At 48.2% G+C, this 17,301-nt stretch overlaps 1 protein-coding gene across 4 annotated transcripts in view; it reads left to right on the top strand.

Annotated features, from left to right (window-relative positions):
• The first annotated feature begins 884 nt into the window (after positions 1-884).
• SEC14L5 (SEC14 like lipid binding 5) overlaps positions 885-17,301 on the top strand; it is a 39,757-nt gene continuing 23,340 nt past the window's right edge. The window contains exons 1-4 of one of the 4 annotated variants that reach the window (XM_048063804.2): positions 1,095-1,218; positions 3,630-3,733; positions 4,387-4,497; positions 5,672-5,747. In XM_048063804.2, the coding sequence (XP_047919761.2) occupies positions 5,685-5,747 (63 nt within the window). In that variant the 5' untranslated portion in view covers positions 1,095-1,218; positions 3,630-3,733; positions 4,387-4,497; positions 5,672-5,684. Of the gene's footprint in view, positions 1,219-3,629; positions 3,734-3,824; positions 4,498-5,671; positions 5,748-17,301 lie in introns of those variants that run through there. The other 3 variants (XM_066977337.1, XM_048063816.2, XM_048063810.2) reach the window with 3 other exon arrangements.

Genomic DNA, 17,301 nt, shown 5'->3' with positions numbered 1-17,301 from the left:
GGGACATCAGCTGCCCCTCACAGGTCTTCCTCTCTAGACCCTTCACCATCTTTGTAGCCCTCCTTTGGACACTCTGTAACAGTTTTACATCCCTCTCACATCATGGTGCCCAAACCTGCATGCAGTGCTCGAGGTGAGGCTGCACCAGGCAGAGCAGAGTGGGACGAGCACCCCCTCTGCCTGCTAGCTGTGCAGTGCCTGAGGCACCCCAGTACGTGGTGCCCCTCACCGTGTGCTCTGCAGCAGGGGGAGAGCGCAGCTTCCCCAAGGTTCATGGCAAAACGTCTCCTCGTGTGCAATGACTGAGGAAAAGAAGCTCGGAGGTGGGAATGGAGCCCACGGGCACTTGGCTGACCGCCACTTAACTCAGGGCGAAACCAGCTATGGGAACGTTAGCTCTGAGCGCGTAGCCCTGCGTCGTGAGGCACGCTACAAATCCACCCCCACACAGCGCCGTGAAGTTACGGCCCGCGGCGCGCAGCCGGTGACCTCGGCTCAGGGCAGGCTCCCGTGCGCACACCCCTCCTGAGGGACCGTACAGCCCCGAGCCTTATGAGGCACGGGGGGGAAGAGAAAACCGGGGCCACCCGCCCTGTCCCCAAGCGCTCCCTCAGCGACCCCCACGGCGCCTGAGGTAACACCGCGAGGGGCGGGGCCGAACGGGCGGGGCCGAACGGGCGGGGCCGAACGGGCGGGGCCGAACGGGCGGGGCCGAACGGGCGGGGCCGAACGGGCGGGGCCGAACGGGCGGGGCCGCGCGCAGCACAATGGACAGCGCTCTGCGGCGCCGCGCGGCGGGGCGGGGCCGGGGGCCGGGCCGTGACGGGGAGGCGGGGGCTGGGGCACGGCCGCGCTCGGTCCCTCGGTTGTGGTGTCGGGGGGGGGGGCCGCCGGGCCCGGCTGCCGCTGTCTCGCGGGGAACCCGGTGCCGGCGCCGGGCAAGGAGCGGGGCCGCAGCCGCCTTCGGGTGGAAGGCAGCCCCATACCCGCCCGCCCCGCCCCGGGGCCGCCGCAAGATGCCGGCCCTGCCCCGGCCGCCTCGCGCCTCCCGCCCGGCCCGGCCCGGCCCCGCCGCCTGCCCGCCCCCCCGGGTCCCCGGAGCCGCCCCGAGGGGCGCAGCGCCGCCGCCGCGCAGCCCCGCCCGGGGCCGGGAGGCCGCCGCCAGCCGGGGCCGGTAGCGCTGCGGGCAGCGCCGGGACGCAGCCGCCGGTACCGCCGGTAAGCGGGGGTGATCCGGGGCGGCCGCTGCGCCGGAACGCGGCGGCCCGAGGGCGGGGGGAGGCTCGCGGGTGCCCCGCGAAGGGAACTTTGTTGGGCGGCCGGGGGCCGGCCTCGGGGGCGGCTGACCGGCACCCGCCCGCTGCTGGGCTGCGGGGCACGGGCGGTTCTCCGTGAGACCCGCTAGGAAGGACGCGGTGGAGGTGTGGAGGTGCTGGGCTCGAAGCTGATCTGGTGCGTGCGTGGAGGAAACGGCCAACTTCACAGCGCTCCGAGAGCAGAGTGCCTTACGCCGTTCCCTTTGCTTCTTCCCTTCCCGGCCGAAGATGCTGCTCCTTGTGCTGTGAGCAACGTGCGGATGCTCTTTGGATGCTTGCGTTGCTTGTGCTTGGCTGTAGCCCCTGAGAGGGCTCCGGGCTCCCCTGCGAGGGGCGCAGGCTGCTGGCTCGCAGCCCTCGTGCTGCTTCGCCCCGGCAGCGTGCACGCTCCTCGGGGGTGAGCGGGGGCAGGAGGGTGAGGTCCTGTCTGAGGAGGTGCCGGCTTCTAAAAGGCAGCGAAAGCGTACCGCTGCGCCGCTCCGTTTTCAGCTTCCCTGCATCAAGCTGTAAAGGACAGAGCTTATTCTTATGTGAAGGAGCTCTAATAAATATCCTGCAGCTCGGTACCGTCTTGTGTCACAGACGCTGTGATACGAGGTGCTGTGACAGCACCTACCGAAGCGAAAGGCCGTCAAGGCACAGGAGGTGTCACGCACACCTTCCTCGCAATGTTGCTCTAGAAGGTGGGGTAAAAGGCTACAGCCCCACCGAGTCCCACTTCCCTAACCGTAAATGTCAACTTAGCTGGGTGCTGCGGCTGCCTTTCACATGTCGGAATACAATTTGAGGAAGTCTGGAACCCTTGCTATTTTCAGTAGGGTTTTGTCAACGCAAACAAACAAAACCCTCAACAACAACGACAAAACCAACACAAAACAAAACAAAAAACAACCGCAACAACCCTACTCAGTTGTGCTCCTCCATCTGAAAAGAAGCCACCATGGGTGGGAGAAGTTTAATAAAGTCCCTGGCTGCCGGGTTTCACCATCCAACAGGCAGTCCTAATGTGGAAGGAGCTGAATGTGGAAGGAGGACTTCGTAGTAGCCTTGGTGGGAAGCAGGGGTCAGGGGCTTTGATTCAGGGCTTTATGTATATTTAATACATAAACGCAGTTTCTCATTTCCAACCAACCATCTGGCCATACTCTGTCAAGTATGCCTCCCCGACAAATAATAGAATAAAAGTTAAGCATATGGAAAATCCCTCAGGTGCATAGTGGATGATCCTAAATAAAGTGGAAGCACGTAGCTCATGGCACTGCCTCTCCTCCCTCAGCTGTGTGTGTTGTGGTGTGTGTTCCCCTTGGGAGCCCTCCCGGTCTTCGGGCTCAGCTAACTCGTAGCGATGGCTTTGCGTGCTATGTTAAAAACTCACCTTTTCTCCGAAATGCTGCCGCAGTTACAGCAGGGAAATGCGTGTGCAGTCAGGGGCTGTGTCCTTCCCTTCCGTGCCTTCCTTCCCCTGGTGCAGTGCCAGCTGGTGCATCTCAAGCTTATAATTAACTCGCTGCCTTCTAGGGTTTGGTTCATCTGTGAATTGCTGCATGGGCTGTAGCGAAAGGGGCATGTGGGCCAGCTGGACTCTGCGGGGAGCCCCAGGCTGTCGAGTCCCCGTGCTGCTGGCGTTGCTGTCACAGTGTCACGGGATGCTCTGTGAAGTGGGGTCACTGCCGCTGTCCTACGTGACCAGGTGTGCAATATCTGAAGGACTTGTAGTGTCTAACTGAGGTGGGTGAAGGTGGGTTAGATGTGTTGTCTCAGTGCGTTGACTGCTCCAGCCTGAGTTCTTCAAACTGTGCTGGGCTCGGCTGGCTGAGACCGTGGTCTTCCTTGGTGCTGCCCAGTGCGTGGCACAGGTCTGCCTCTAGGTGTGGACTGACGGTTAGAAGTGATGGAGCTGCGGTTCAGGGAGTCACTGCTCTTTATCCGAGCCACGTTTCCTAATAGTGCTTTTAGCCAGATGTAAATACAGAACAGGTAGCCTGGGCTGCTTGGGAGGCTGGAGTGGCAGGATGGACATTTAAGGAGCAGATGTATTCTGTAGTTGCATAGCTGCTTTTTGGCCTTCTCTACAAGGTGGTTGAACGTACCTGCTCATCATTTCAGTGAAGTACTCAAAATGACTTTTAAAACATGTCTTCCTTTCAGATCTAAAAGCTCTAGGAAGATGCATGTCTTTAGCAAGTCTGACTCAGCTACCCACTGGCAGCATCTGAAAATCTTATGTCATTTTCACTGCTAATCATCTACCTGTATCCCTGTGCACAGGGTGGCTAACTTCCACATTTTCACATTTATTTTTTTTTCCTCCAGGAGTTATAGCTAGGGTCCCTCCTGCTTTGAGAAGCAAAATGACTGTCTCACAACTCTGTATTGAGGAGAGAGGATAGGAGGTCTGCCAGTGCACCTTTCCCAAGGTATGGAAGGCTTCTAGGGCAGGCATGAGTTATCAGCTGTCTTTGTTCCATTGGTTTTTTGGGTGTAATTTTTGCTGACCCGTTTGCTCAGACCTCCCTCGGCTGGAGAAGCGTGGGGCTGTAAACCTGTGGCAGTCCGGTATTGCAGCTGCTGGCTGCTGGAGGAACAGCATGGTCCAAGCAGCATGGCTAAGGCTGTGCAAGTACAGCTTGTGCCACCCCACTGGTCCGCTGCTGGCGACTCCGCTTCCAGGCTGAGGGTGGCTCTGGGCTGTTCTGAGGCTTTCTCCTGCCCCGCTCTCTGACCCCTTCCTGCAGTGGTGCCGGAGTTCCCAGTTTAGCAGGCGAGGTCAGAACGGGGAGCGAGACGACAGCTAAATACCTGTGACAAGGCTTCTCTTGCTATATTTGCACTTACTCAGAAGGTTCCCGCACAGCGTAGGTATCGCGCTTACATAATCATATTACAGCGTTGCGTTACAAGGTGCCCCGTGCCTCTCTTGGCTCGGGTATCTGATACGTGATAGCAGCCCGGGCTTCCTGGGTGTTTGCTTGCCCCTGCTCCGCTCGCTTCAGTTGGAGGTGGATGCTCTGCTGATGCTTTCTCTCTGCATTTACTTGTTCTGCGCGGACCGGCGTTTGGTATTGGTAAGACTCCCAGAGACCCAGCGAGTCCCAGTCGTTGCTGCTTGGGTAACGCAATCCTCTGCAGAGTAACTGTCCGGTTGCGAGACCCTGCTTCTACAAACATTCCCCACTCTCAGGTACCCAAACTTTTTTAAAGCCTCTTTTCCCTTTCTCCCTTGCTTAACGCTTAGATTTTTGTGTGTAATAGCATTTTGTAGCAGTCTTACTGGAGGAGAATCTACTGTCATTTGCCTTTTAAGTCATATTTCACCTCCGTTTTTTGGCTTTAAATGTCAGGGATAAGTTGTCTTATGCTCGGACTGTCGAGTTCAGTGCCACGCTGCGTCATGTTGCCAAGGGCTGTGTCTGCTCAGCAGTGGAATTTGAGTGGGGTGGAAGCGGCACAGCGTCTCAAACCAGCTGTCCGGCCTCTTGCGTTTTGGATTTTGTAGATGGCATTAATGGGAGCAGTGGAAGGGACCCTAAAGGAGTTGCAGAAAGCAGCCTAATAGGTTATTTGTAATGGCTTATGTACTTCCTTGAGATGCTTGTTACTGATGCATATTTGAGGGTTAAAACCCCAGCAGAAGAGTATGAGGGAGGAATCCTGATGAGAACAGTGAGGGGTGGCTAGGAGAAATGAAATGCCGAGAACTGAATTGTTTCTGTGCATGCAGTTATTGCCTTGGTTCAGCTGGAAGCAGTGGGCATCCAGGCAGTGGGATGTGATTGCCAGCTTAGCGTCAGGCGTGTTCTCTAAGCATGCTGTTTCCTTTTCCTTTCTCTTAGCGGGTTAAAACAGCTGAATGCTACTTTGTGCATAAAAGCATTTAAAATGCCAAGATACGGGAAGCCGTGGAAACTTTCAACAAAAGGGATTTTGCGTAATGATATCAAACATAATGCGGGAAAGGGGGAGAAAAATTGCCATTTAAGCTTTTGAAAGGCCCTGAAGAGAGGCTTCCTTCCCCAGAGCACAACTGATCTCGGCTTTGCACCTCTGGTTTGTGCTTTAGTTATCTGGAGTTTTGTTTGCCGAAGTTGAATTCACTGCAGTAGTGCTGGGAAGCAGCAAAGGACGCTGCTGCCCATGGGACGCAGCGCTGGGGCTGCAGAGACCTGCCTTTTGTTTTTCTGTCTGCCACCGACCTGCAAAGTGAGGCTGGGCAGCCCATCTACCTAGTGTGTCTCCTCCTCCTGCTTGTAGGAGAGTTAAGGTTTCTCATACGGTCCGTTTGTGCAAGTTGCTGCAACGTGTTATGGTGTTTGATGTGAGGGATCTGAAATTTTCCCATTTTATTTGTGTTACAGGTGTGTGGTAAAAATGGTGCAGAAGTACCAGTCCCCAGTTCGAGTCTACAAATATCCTTTTGAGCTCGTCATGGCAGTGAGTAACGCTCAGCACTTTTACTTCTCCAGCTGTTACGGGCTGCAAGCTCAGGCCAGTGGGAGGTGGGGAACTGCAGTCTTGGCCAGCGTATCCTCGTGGCAACATTATGGGGGTACATTGTGGGAACAGAGGCTTAGTTCTCAGTCTTTTGTCCCTTCTTATTTTTCCATGAATAAGAATTATTTTTATAGAGATTTTTTTATATAGATTCTTATTTTTCATGAAAAAATAAGAATCTGTATCTCAGTATTTTAATAGAAACGGTTTAGTCACTGGAAAAATAAAAAATAAAAACTCAACTCTATTGTAATTACTCTTTCACACAGAAGGAAAAAGTGACGATGTTCAGGTAGACGGGGTCAGTTTGTTGCCAGATACCTTTGCATTATCACCAAATGCTATTCTGTTTAGAATCTCTCTAGTTCTGAACCCACTCAGTATCATAGGATTTATGTATCTAAGAAATCCATTCTAAATCAATGAGTTTCCTAATCTGATTTAAAAACTAGAAATCTTTGGAAAAGGTCTTCCATATTGTTCTTCCCTGTTCACCTCATTGAAATGTTGGGAGAGATCTCCAAGTTTTGTGATTTCCAGAAGGGGCTTGAGGACTGTAGTTTTCTAGTTGGTTGTACAGAAAGCTAACGTGACCATGGCAGCTTCCTTTGGTAAGATTTTAGTGACATTTAAATTTTTGGACTTTTCTACTGTTCTTTAGTTTGTGAGTCAAATATACTTCAGAAAGGTTTCTCCTTGCATTTCAAGGGCTGCACTGAGCATGGATCCCTGAGCCTTAGTATTTGACACTTTTTTTCTTCCCTGCTGAGCAAGGATACCAGTTTTCTTTGGTCTTCTAGGAATCCCGTGTTGAAGAGAGGAAGGTATAGCCTGTAGGTAGCTGAAATCATTCCCGTGAATGGAGAGGAAAGCCTGGTGTAATACACTGTGTTCCTTTTGACAGCGTTGCCTCTTTTGGGTTCCTGGGAAATAAGTGCAATAAGATTTCTTCTATCCAAAACAGTCTCTAGTCTTCAAATTCAGTAGTTAAAACTGGAAGAGAGATTCTTTGCTTGGTCCTAAGCGTGCATAACGTATCCCAAAGGCAGCAGCTGTTCCTCAGCTGGGACCAGGTGCCGTTCACCTTGATGATACCTGGTTATCAAAGTAAATGCTTCCTTTCTGACAGGTGGGCTCCCACACCACAGTTTTCCCACTTTTTTCTCTTTCCAGTCCTGTCCAAGTTTGCCGTGTCTGCTAGCAGCTCTGCCAGCCACACGCTATAGAGGTGCTGCAGCTGGGGCTGATGTTTGTGTTAGTGAAACTATTCCGGCTGTGCCTTTTGCTCTCCCAGTGCATTCTGTGTTAGAATAAGATACCAGCACTTGTTACGGAGATGCTGGTAGACTGTGCTCTGTGCATACCTCTCCGTGTACTCTGTGCATACTCTCCGTGTTCTCACTGTCCGTCTTAGTAGGATAACCCTAACACCAGATGCCCCTCAATAGATTGGCTGCTAATACAGGAGGGCTGTCTCTAGACAAATCCTTTGTAAGCTTGTTAGCAAAATGCCAGGGTTTGATGGGTTTATTTTTCAAGTGGTTTAGTTTTATTTGCTCCCAGTTTTTCAGCATGACAGAATTTAAAATTCCCTCAGATTTCAAAGCTGGGATTGTAAATGTCATCCTTGAGGAGTGCAGAAACTCTAATTCCTGTCACCTTAGCAAAGTTATTAGTTGTCTCTATAAAGATTAAGTTACTTGTCCAAGGTCACCCAAAGGACTGTGGTAGTGTAGGATACTGAGTATAGACCCCTTAGTCCCACTCTAATCTCCTGTGACAATCACGTGTCTGCAGCAGGATCTGCTTTATTATGCAGACTGGCATTATAAAGACTCTAAAGAGTGGTTAAATCTAGTGGCAGTCCACACTGGCTGAACTGGATGCAGCCTTCGTTATCGTATTAGATGTGTTTGGATGGAGTCCTCCCTTTGTGTGGAGGCAGTGCAGATTTCAGAGCTGTCAGGTGCTAGCTGTCAGTTGCTGGAAGTTTTGCAGGGAGTGTGGGCGTGCAGTGAAGCTGTTTTGCTCCTCAGCACATGGCATCGCTGTTAATCTGCCTCACCATAAATCTGACAGCAGCTTCCTCAGTGCTGGGAACCTTATATTCAGCTGCTTTCATCTTTTCCCCTCAAATGCTTCCTGCGAACCTTTGGAGTGCTGTGCTGTCATAATGTGGTTAATGGCAAGAGAGCAAAGATCGTGTGGGTAAACTCAACTCACCTCCTTATTTTATGGGTCCCCGTGCACTCTTCAGCCTGATGGTGCTTGTGCTTGATCTGTGTAAAGGAAGGGTCGTACTTCTGGTGGTCTGCACAGGGTGCGTTGTGAGTTAAGTAGTGTTTGTTAGGAAAAGCGTTCTTCCCCTAGAGCCTCTGATGTTGGGGCACCGCTGTAGTAAACAGCCTGCATGTGCTTCGTTAGTTGTGAGGCTCTGAGAAATAAGGTGGTTGTAGCCAAATGATTCATTGCATCCTGCCCTTAAAACGCATAGCATTTCCCATGCCTTTTGTTGAGCCCTGCCATCAGGAACATGATTTATCTTGCTGGGGCTTGTTCAGGGTGCACGTATGTGCAGCTCGTCCTCTAGACAGCGTGGGGCTGTGCATGACAGAAGAGCCAGTGCTTTTACTTGTTAATACCTGTGTTATTGTGTATCTCTGGATAATTGGCTATGGATTTACGGTCTGCTGGTTACTAACGCTTCTGCAGCTTGCATTTGGGCATTTGCAGGCAGCAGATTTGACACATCTCCCAAGTCCTTCAGACTGCATTCCCCTTCTTGCTATCTTTGCCAGTCTTGTGCATCTGAGAAAATAAAGAGGAATCAGCCTAGTGAGTCTCCCGGTCATTCAGGAGTTTTGAACCTTTTTTTCTTCCTCTTACTGGAAGAGTCTTCCCTTCTTAAACAAAGGATGATCCTTTCACACCTGCCCACATTCACAGAAGTCATTTTCATGTGCTTTGTTCCTAATCTGCACTTGCTTTAAAGGATCACAAGCACTGTGTTCTTCAAATTATAACCAGTGCCTGACATCTTCATCCTTTATACTTGAAAACCTTGACTCATGATATGTTTTGTTAGCTTGTCATGTTTTTCATTTCCATTTTCTCTTTTTTTTCCCCCTATTGTTTCTCATTTTAAATGGAGCTGTTCTGTCAAAAGGGCTGTCCACACGTCTTTGGACTTGATCTTGTCTTATCTTCAATTAGATCAGCAGGCTTGAATTTGCATGTTTCCCAGATTTCATTTTAGAGCCAGAAAAATCCCTAAGTGTAACACACTTTGTTTTCTTGGGGCAGTAGTTGTAATTTTAATGTTAAATATTTAATACTAGAATTTTATAAAGAGGGAAAGATCCAAAAGGAGAAGTATTTCTGCCATATAGCTCATGAGTGTTAACTTAATCTGGATGATGCAAATTGTTGTGAGCCCTCGCTGACGTGTGGAGATGAGTTTGATTTGTTTGAGCAAGTCTAAAATGCGTAGTTGTACAGGAAACAAGGCTGAGAGAGAGATTGCATTTCTCATATTATTTATTGCCAATGAATTATTAGGTCAGGTAAGGTAGTCTTAGCTTAAGACTCTGAAAACTGTATGATTTTTTTCTTATTAATTTTAATATTGCACTCAGCCCATTACACTGCTGGTTTTGAATACTTTGTAGCATACCCTAATTTTGCTTAGGATAGTTCCTAATGCTACAGATCTGAAATACCTGCCCACTCTTACGTGGTCTCTTGCACTCGATGTATAGTTTGAATTGCCACAATAGTGCTGTAAATGGCAAGCTTCACGACAGCACTTCTGTCAATTATTTGTTCCTCTTGCCTCATCTATGATGCACTTCATATTCGGGCTGTGATTTCTGCTCAGAGCGAGGGCTCTTTCTGCACAGCAGTTTGCCAAGGGAACAGTGCAAGATGCAGGTCCTGGAAAGGTAATGTTCTGTTGGCAGATTTTACAGCCTCAACCGAATCACACTTCTATCACTTCACTATCTCAGATTCTATCTTTTCTGTGAAATGAAAGCTCTGCAAAACACAGAACGCTCCTAGGTTAAAGACTGGGTTTATTTAAAAGCTAAAAGGCTGTATGTATGTATATATGTGGGTGTACGCGTGTAATCTGACATTCACGCTTAAAGAATACAGGATATCAGCTTTGTGTTTACAACCTTTGAGTAGTTTATTACTTTTACCGAAAATGTCATGGTTTTGAAAAGACGGAACGAAGATCGCGTTTGGAAGCTGGCAGTAGCATCTGCTCTCGTTGCACGTACCAGTTGTGGTCTGTGCTTAGGACCAAACTGCTCTTGAGCCCCATGGTGTGAGTCAGTGCTCCTTTCTGCATGGCCTCGTTTCTTGGGGTTGCCATGGCACGTGTGGACACATGAGCAGCTGAGAACCTGCTCTGGAAAACGTGCTCATGGACAGCAGTGGTGTGTTTATCCCGCAGGTTGAGTGGTGCTCTTCCATCTAGGGCTCATCTGCTGCTGTCTCCAACAAAGCTGCGTGCAGACAGTCTTGCTGATATTCACTGGGTCTGGCAGGGGTCCTTGCTCTTGCCCCCAAATAATCCACCAGCAGTTCAGCCTTGTCCACACTGGCTACCTGCAGGTTGGCAAAGCTGCTTTGCAGCCACTGAAGCTTTGCTCATTTGCGCCAGCTGAAGGTCCGGCCCACGGTAAAGTGCAAGAGTCAAACATCCAGTATAACTAAAAATACAATGCATCATTCTTTATTTCATTTTCTGGTATTCTTTTGTGCCAGCAGCGATGGGAGGCTTGTATACGCAGCCTAACTGAAAGCAGCTCCTTGCTATTTTAGCTGTCAGGATTAAGGGTGGGAGGGGAAACTCTGAGTGTTGTACAAGTGATCTAGCTGTTAAGGTCCTGATGGCCACAGTTCCTTTCCATACACCTTTTTGAAATTATTTTTATTTGTACCTTTTCAGTATGAACCTGCATGGTATTACAGATGCTAGATCTTTTAGTAGCTTTATGTAATGACTGCTCTCTTGTTGCATTTAGCACACTGTGTGTATAAAGAGATGGTTTAAATCCTGATACGTTGGCCATGCTCTGCTCTCTAATGCTGCAGTGTCTTAAAGGGTTCAATATTTCACTGACTGATGCTGTGATTCTCTTGCAGCAGAGCCTCTAAGCCTTTATTGTGCCAGGTAGACACCACAATGTGGCCCAAACAGCTTGCAGTACACGTTGGTTACCAGTATAACGTACAAGCAGAATGATGTCTCGCAAGAATCATGTTAGTTCTGAAGGTTTGTTTAGTGTGACAAGTTCAATGTGTGTCTTCGCAGCCCATCCGGGTCTCAGAAAGGCTGCTGCCATCTCTGCCACATCAGATGTGCAGACTGGCTGTCAACTACAGTGCAATGTCTTACAGTGCCTGCAGCGCAGATGCACCACAGAATACACTGGGATTTCCTATGTATTTAATTGTAATTACAGACTCCCCATCTGGAGCTCCAAGACACTGTCATTAATCTAGCAACACCACAGGCTGATTTAAATAAAGAAAAGTAGAATCTTAACCAAAATCTTTGATGCCAGTTCGTAGCCTCCGCTTTCAAGCGTGAACTCTGGAAAAAGAAGAGCGCTTGCTGCAGGGAGAGCAGAGTGGCTTCTGGCAGCTGGCATCCCTCTGAAGCCACGGCGATGGTGCAGCTGATCAGAGGGCTGTGCAGAGTAGCTGCAAAGATTGGAGGGGAGCTCTAGGCACAGCATCCGTGAGAGTGCCTGCAATGGCCTGCTACCCACTGTGTCCTTGGGTAGCTGCGGATAACACGTGGTAGAGCTTTGCAGTCTGTAGCCCGAGTGCCCAGTGCTCGAAGGCTCCTTTGAATCTGCTGACGTAGATAATGACGCAGATTTCAGATAGTGTTGGAAATAGTATTTCTGGCTGATGGTACCCTAGAGATCGAGAAACGTGCAAGGGGGGAAATATTTTAAAATAGTTGTTTTTCGATGCCCAGTCCCTGTCGTATATGCCATGAAAAGTCGCGACAGCCATCTGAGCAGTCAGTAAGAAATGGATACTTCCCTCTCAAGCTGAATGCACTCGCCGTAGCAGGATTGTTGGGTATATAACATCTGCCTATTGAGTGCAGGCAAAATCATCTTCAGATCTGGATGGTCCGTCTCCAACTATGGTCCATGCCAATGCTTTAAGGGAAGGCAGTTTCCCCTGTCTTTTTTTGGCTGTGTTCTGAAGGTAGGTTTGTTGTGACTGTCAGGAGTTACTGGGTTAACATTTTATGTGCTTACAGAGGATCTAGTGTTGACTCAAGACACGATGCTTCAGTGTGACTTGATGGTTTGAAGCCATGCTGTCAAGATGCACTATAAATATCCCCTCATCTTACTGCTGAGAAGCGTTTGGCAAAAGAATTCTGAAAGTAATGATTCCTGTGTCAGCTGGGACGATTCTTCACAGCTGTATTCATTTGTTCAGTCCCTGTGCCCTGCCACCACCTCCTCCTGTTATTAAGCAGGCTGAGAGTGAGCAATAGTCAGGCTGACTTAAAGAGCTGACATTTCTCTTGAGATGATGGTGTGGGACATTTCCCCTCGAGCAAGTTGTTTGTTTGGTGAATGCTGTATGCCACAGCTGCTGGAAGCGGGTGGAAGAAGAGCTTATTTGGATTTCTGGAGAGCTGCTGGCAACATCCGTGTACCCTGGCCTGCTTAGTGTGTGTTGAGGGGGTCACACAAGTCCCTTTGATAGATCTGCACTGCCAGTGCTAAGGCTCTGTTTGCTTGGTAAGGATGGCACAGGAATGGATGGTGCTGGCACCATGTGTGGGTTTGGAGAGAAGACTTAAAGTAATTCGATCATTCAAGGAATCTGTACAGGGTAGTCCCTGTTTTGTTTAATCACCTTCTCCTGCTGCAACGTGGAGGCTTATTGCCTTGAAGGAGGATGAGTAGTTTCTCAGGCTTAATTTGATGAGCGCAGTCTGTAAACTAAGCTGTAGTTCAATGGCACTGCAGCATAGCACAAGGGGACAGCACAGCTAGAGGTGTCACCACTGTCTTGTATTACAGCAGCATCAAGAAGACCCTTCTGTCTTCTACTGAATATATAAGTACAGAAGTTAAAACTCTTGAGCAGGGACTAAAATAGGTGAGAAAATTTAGAACTGTTAAATCAACTGTTAAATCCCAGCCAGCATGGATTTTTTTTAAACTGTTAAGCATGATGACCTGTCCAAGTTTGACTCTGAATTATGGCTGATATATGTAAATTCTTACAGCAGCTTCTGGCAACAACAGAGTGCCCTGCCAGCCATTAGGCATTGCTTTGCGAGCCAGCCTTTTTGATTTGGGGTGATTCACTGAGCAGCGTGCGTGTGATGTAACACTTGATTGTTCTGCTTTGCTCTTTAAGGTGTTAGTCACCCGAGATGTCTGCTTCCTTGCCTTCCTAGCTCAGTCTATCTGTCTCTTTCCACAATGGGCTATGGCAAACGTGTCCAGCCAGCTAGCAAGAATTCCTGGATAAGGCGTTGCTTCCATGGCTGTTTGTAAAGGCCAGTGCACTGTGCTCTTTGTGACTTGAAGTGCACCATCACCAACCTTCTTCCCTGGTAAGCAGAGGAGAACACTATCGCAGAATAGCAATGGGATATTGTTCCTCCTCAGACAGGAGGTTGGGCACGGTGGTAATTTCCCGAGCGAGCTTTGTGCAGCTGCAACGTGTGTCCTGGTTTCGGTAGGTTTGCCATGTCACTCGGTTGTGTCTGTATTGTAATGGACAGCTGCTGCTCCCTGAATTGTTTCTTTCAGCAAAATCTGAAGAAATGAGGCAAACTATTGGCTGTAGTCCAGGGAAACAGAACACTGGGCCAATGTTCATAGCCTGGGTAACTGTGGTCCAGTGGACTTCTGGCAAATTTCTTTCTTTCTAGCAAAATTGTTTTCTATCAGCCCCAAAAGATTTTTATGCTACTTTGCAGATGTTCTACACCTCTTTAAAGGGAAGTTCCCTTTCCCCTGACTTCAGCACATTTCTGTACCCCAAATATCCGTTTGATCCCCCCAGCTGTTTCTATGTGTTGTGGGATTTTTCTGCTGCCTGTAGCTCGCAAGAAGCATGTATCTGTTCTAGGGATTAAGAAGCAAATGGATTATTGTCTGGTGAATACATATGCAGACCCTTTGTTTTCCTTCCAGCACTTAGGCTAAGTAGTAGGACGGTTTGTTGGATGAAATGATTGCTTTTTCTACTAGAAGGCAATAATCTGAAAATACCTGAATCTGGAGAGAGATATTTATGTACCATTAGAGCTGCTCAAGAGATAGTACAAATTAGAAGTGACAAGGGGTCTTATCTTGCTCTTGGCATTTCTTTTCGAAAGGATGGTAGTCTGGACACCTGTAGATCAAAACTTGATGTTGCATCTTCTCCTCTTTCCCCATTCATGTGAACATAGATGCACATTTTCTTACTTTATCCTGGCAAACTGTACACGGCTGTAACATGATGTTAAGGAACCTCAATAATACAAATGTAAACCCTGGTCGTGAAAGTTTGAAGTGTTAGGCCTTAGTGCAAGGAGGAAATCTTTTACTTGTAACCTATTCATTTGGTATTGACTGTGGCAGGTTCTGTCTTCATCAGGTGGGTAACAGCTTAGTTCCTTCATGCATTCTATACAACATAATTTTCCCCAGTAGCTGAGGTTTTATACTCCTGAAGATCCCTCTTGAATTCAGCTTGGCCTACAAGAGTCATCCTGTGGTTTTTCCAATTCTGTGCTCTTGCCTGAATCTGAAAGATATCCCTGAAGCTGTCACTAAGGAGTCCCACCAGTATTTAAAAAAATAAAATAAAAAAGACAGCCATTTAGCCAGTTTAGAGCACCAGTTATCAAGTAGAAGATGCACATCTTCCTGCCAACTGCTGTTCCAACATAACTTGATATGTTCCTGTATGATTTTGTGGACAGCAGCGTTTAGCATGCAAGCTTTTTGCTTACTCTGCTAAAGGCTCTGCCTGCTGATAGGGAGGAACCAAACCAGTCACCTCTTTGGTGTGTATGGCTGAGAAGCCTGAACAGTCACAGCTCTTAGGGGTGCCTGGTGTGGGGGGAAAGTCAGAGCTTTGTATACACCCTGGTCCTGACTTCCTGTGTAATCCACCTCAGTTTTCTTTCGTGAACTAAGAGGATAACGTTCCCTTTGGGATATTACGGTAAGAAACCAGATCTAACAACAGCTGCGTGGTTCTGGAGCACATTGGAGCTGCTCTGGACCTAGCAGGCTCTGGGCTGGAAGAAACTAGAAGGAGCCTGTTGGTGTGCAGGAGAGCTTGTTTTCTGAGGTGTTTCGTTTCATGCAGTAATTCAGTGCTTGGACTTCCTGTTGTTTTTGATTCCTAAGGCTTCTGTTATATAATTGATTTCAAGGTCACTTGCTAAAAGGTTGTTGAAACTTGCAGAGGAGAAACAGCAGTAGCACTTATGAAAGATCTAACCCTCTGGCTATGTGCTGTAGTGCTCTGGATCACAAAGGAAACAGCAGTGATATAGCCATTGCCAATCTACTGGAGATTAAACCGGAGAGGGGAGCAGCAGCACTTGCACTGTTGATATGTCTAACACCTTGGTGCTAGGAAGGTGGAGGACCTGCTCTGGAGGAGGGGATTAGTCAAGTGAAGTCCAGAATGGAAATTTCCCCTTCTCTCTGTGGTGGTGAGGCTTTAGAATGTTGTTTTTTGGTTTTAATGCTTGTATTCACGTATAACTTGTTCGCATTTGGCATCCAGCTGACCTTCAGGGCAGTCTCTTCACAGATGCCTTTTTTTTTTTTTTGTACTGGTTATTGAGTACTTGCCCAACACTTCAGGACGCTTAAGTGCGACTTCTTTGGGTTGTCCTCAGAGATTCTCTTCTCATGACAAAAACTATGAAGGTGATTTTTGTCTGCCACATCAGTGGTCCCATAATATGAGAGTTCAAACAGATCCCAAATTCCTTTGCTGTACCAAGCTCTCTCGTGAAATTTAATGATGTGTAATTTCAGTCTGATGAAGGTGACTACAATGGTTTAAATGACACTTGTACGTTGGTTGGATTATATATATAGCCTACTACGGAAGAGCAGCGTTGCACTGTTTTTGCAACAATCCTGCAAGAAAACTGGGAGAAAACAGCTTGATTTACAGTAGGACATCAGTGGGCCTGATCCACCAGCTCTTGTGAAATGGTTGTTTCAGGGATTAGGAGAGTGCCCTAATCTGAACCTGTAAGAAAAGAATTAGTGTAAACTGGGATGTTGAGAGAGTTTGCTTGGATTACCAGGTGCGTGCTGTGCTCTGGCTTGCCTAAACACCTCCTGCAGCTGTGCTTGTGGATTTTCTTCAGTCCAGTCTGGTGTGGAGTCAACAGAAGAGAGTGATTGTGCTAGAAAAGGAGCCCAAGTCAGGATTCAGGCTGAAGTGCTGGCTTGACTGGGTGGGAGGATTTGCAGGAGGCACGCAAAATGTTCACTAGTTCTGCCTGTCAACGCTAATCCCAGAAGGATTTAGAGGGCAGGGAATGGCTTCACTGAGCCTTTTTTAATATATACATGCTGCTGTTCAAGACTTCAGTCATCAGGGTGGCTGTCTTAAAGAAATATAGTGGGCATGTACTTAGGAAAAAGTAGTGGCACAATACTGCTGTGATTCCCTCAGCAAAGAAGGGAGAGACAAGTTACAGCTTTTATATACAAGTCAGCACAGAGTTACAGCAGCAAGGAGGCAAGAGCACGCACGGGCAGCTCAGCAGCTGAGGTATTAAAGCAAGCTAATAATAAGTCTTCTGTGCCTTTCTGTCGTTCACCTCGCAGCCTGCACAACTGTGGAGGAGGAGAAAATAACGACCAGTTCTGGTACTGGCCAGAAAAAAAATTAAGATATTTCTATGTCTTTGATTTCCCTCGACTTGTCTGCTGGAGCAGAAACATGCTGTTGTGTATAGATGCTGATTTTGCTGAGAAGATGCTGGGTGCCAGAGATGGAGTGCTTTCCTGGTAGCTCGCTCTCTTCAGTGGTGAAAGATTCAGCATGTTAAGTGTAAGTTTTGTGACCGAAGCATGGTGCTTCAGCTGTCCTTCACGTGATCTCAGGCATCTTTGGCCTGTTGTATTTTTAGAGTTGTTGTTGTGCAAAGAAGATTAGGAAAGGACTTACTATCAATGTGTAAAGGGGATTCGTTCTCAAATATGGATATGGTCTACCTATGCAGGTGATGGGTTTGCACTGTTAACTTAGTTATATCACCAGGGCTTGGCATAGATGTCTGTTCCCTGACCTTTTTTCATTCTCCAGGTGTTGTTCAGCTGAGACAGTGACTGACTGCACTGTGTTAATAGTTGGTCTGATTTTGGTTTTGCTGGATTTAATGACTGTTTACTGGGAAGCTTGCCTCCAGCTGGATCAAGTGTGTACTTGGTGGAGGAAGCGACAGCTGTGTGTTGAGAATCAG

This window comes from Anser cygnoides, chromosome 15, assembly GCF_040182565.1.
Source record: "Anser cygnoides isolate HZ-2024a breed goose chromosome 15, Taihu_goose_T2T_genome, whole genome shotgun sequence".
In the NCBI taxonomy this organism is placed as follows: Eukaryota; Metazoa; Chordata; class Aves; order Anseriformes; family Anatidae; genus Anser; species Anser cygnoides.
This window is presented reverse-complemented; position numbering and strand designations above follow the sequence as displayed.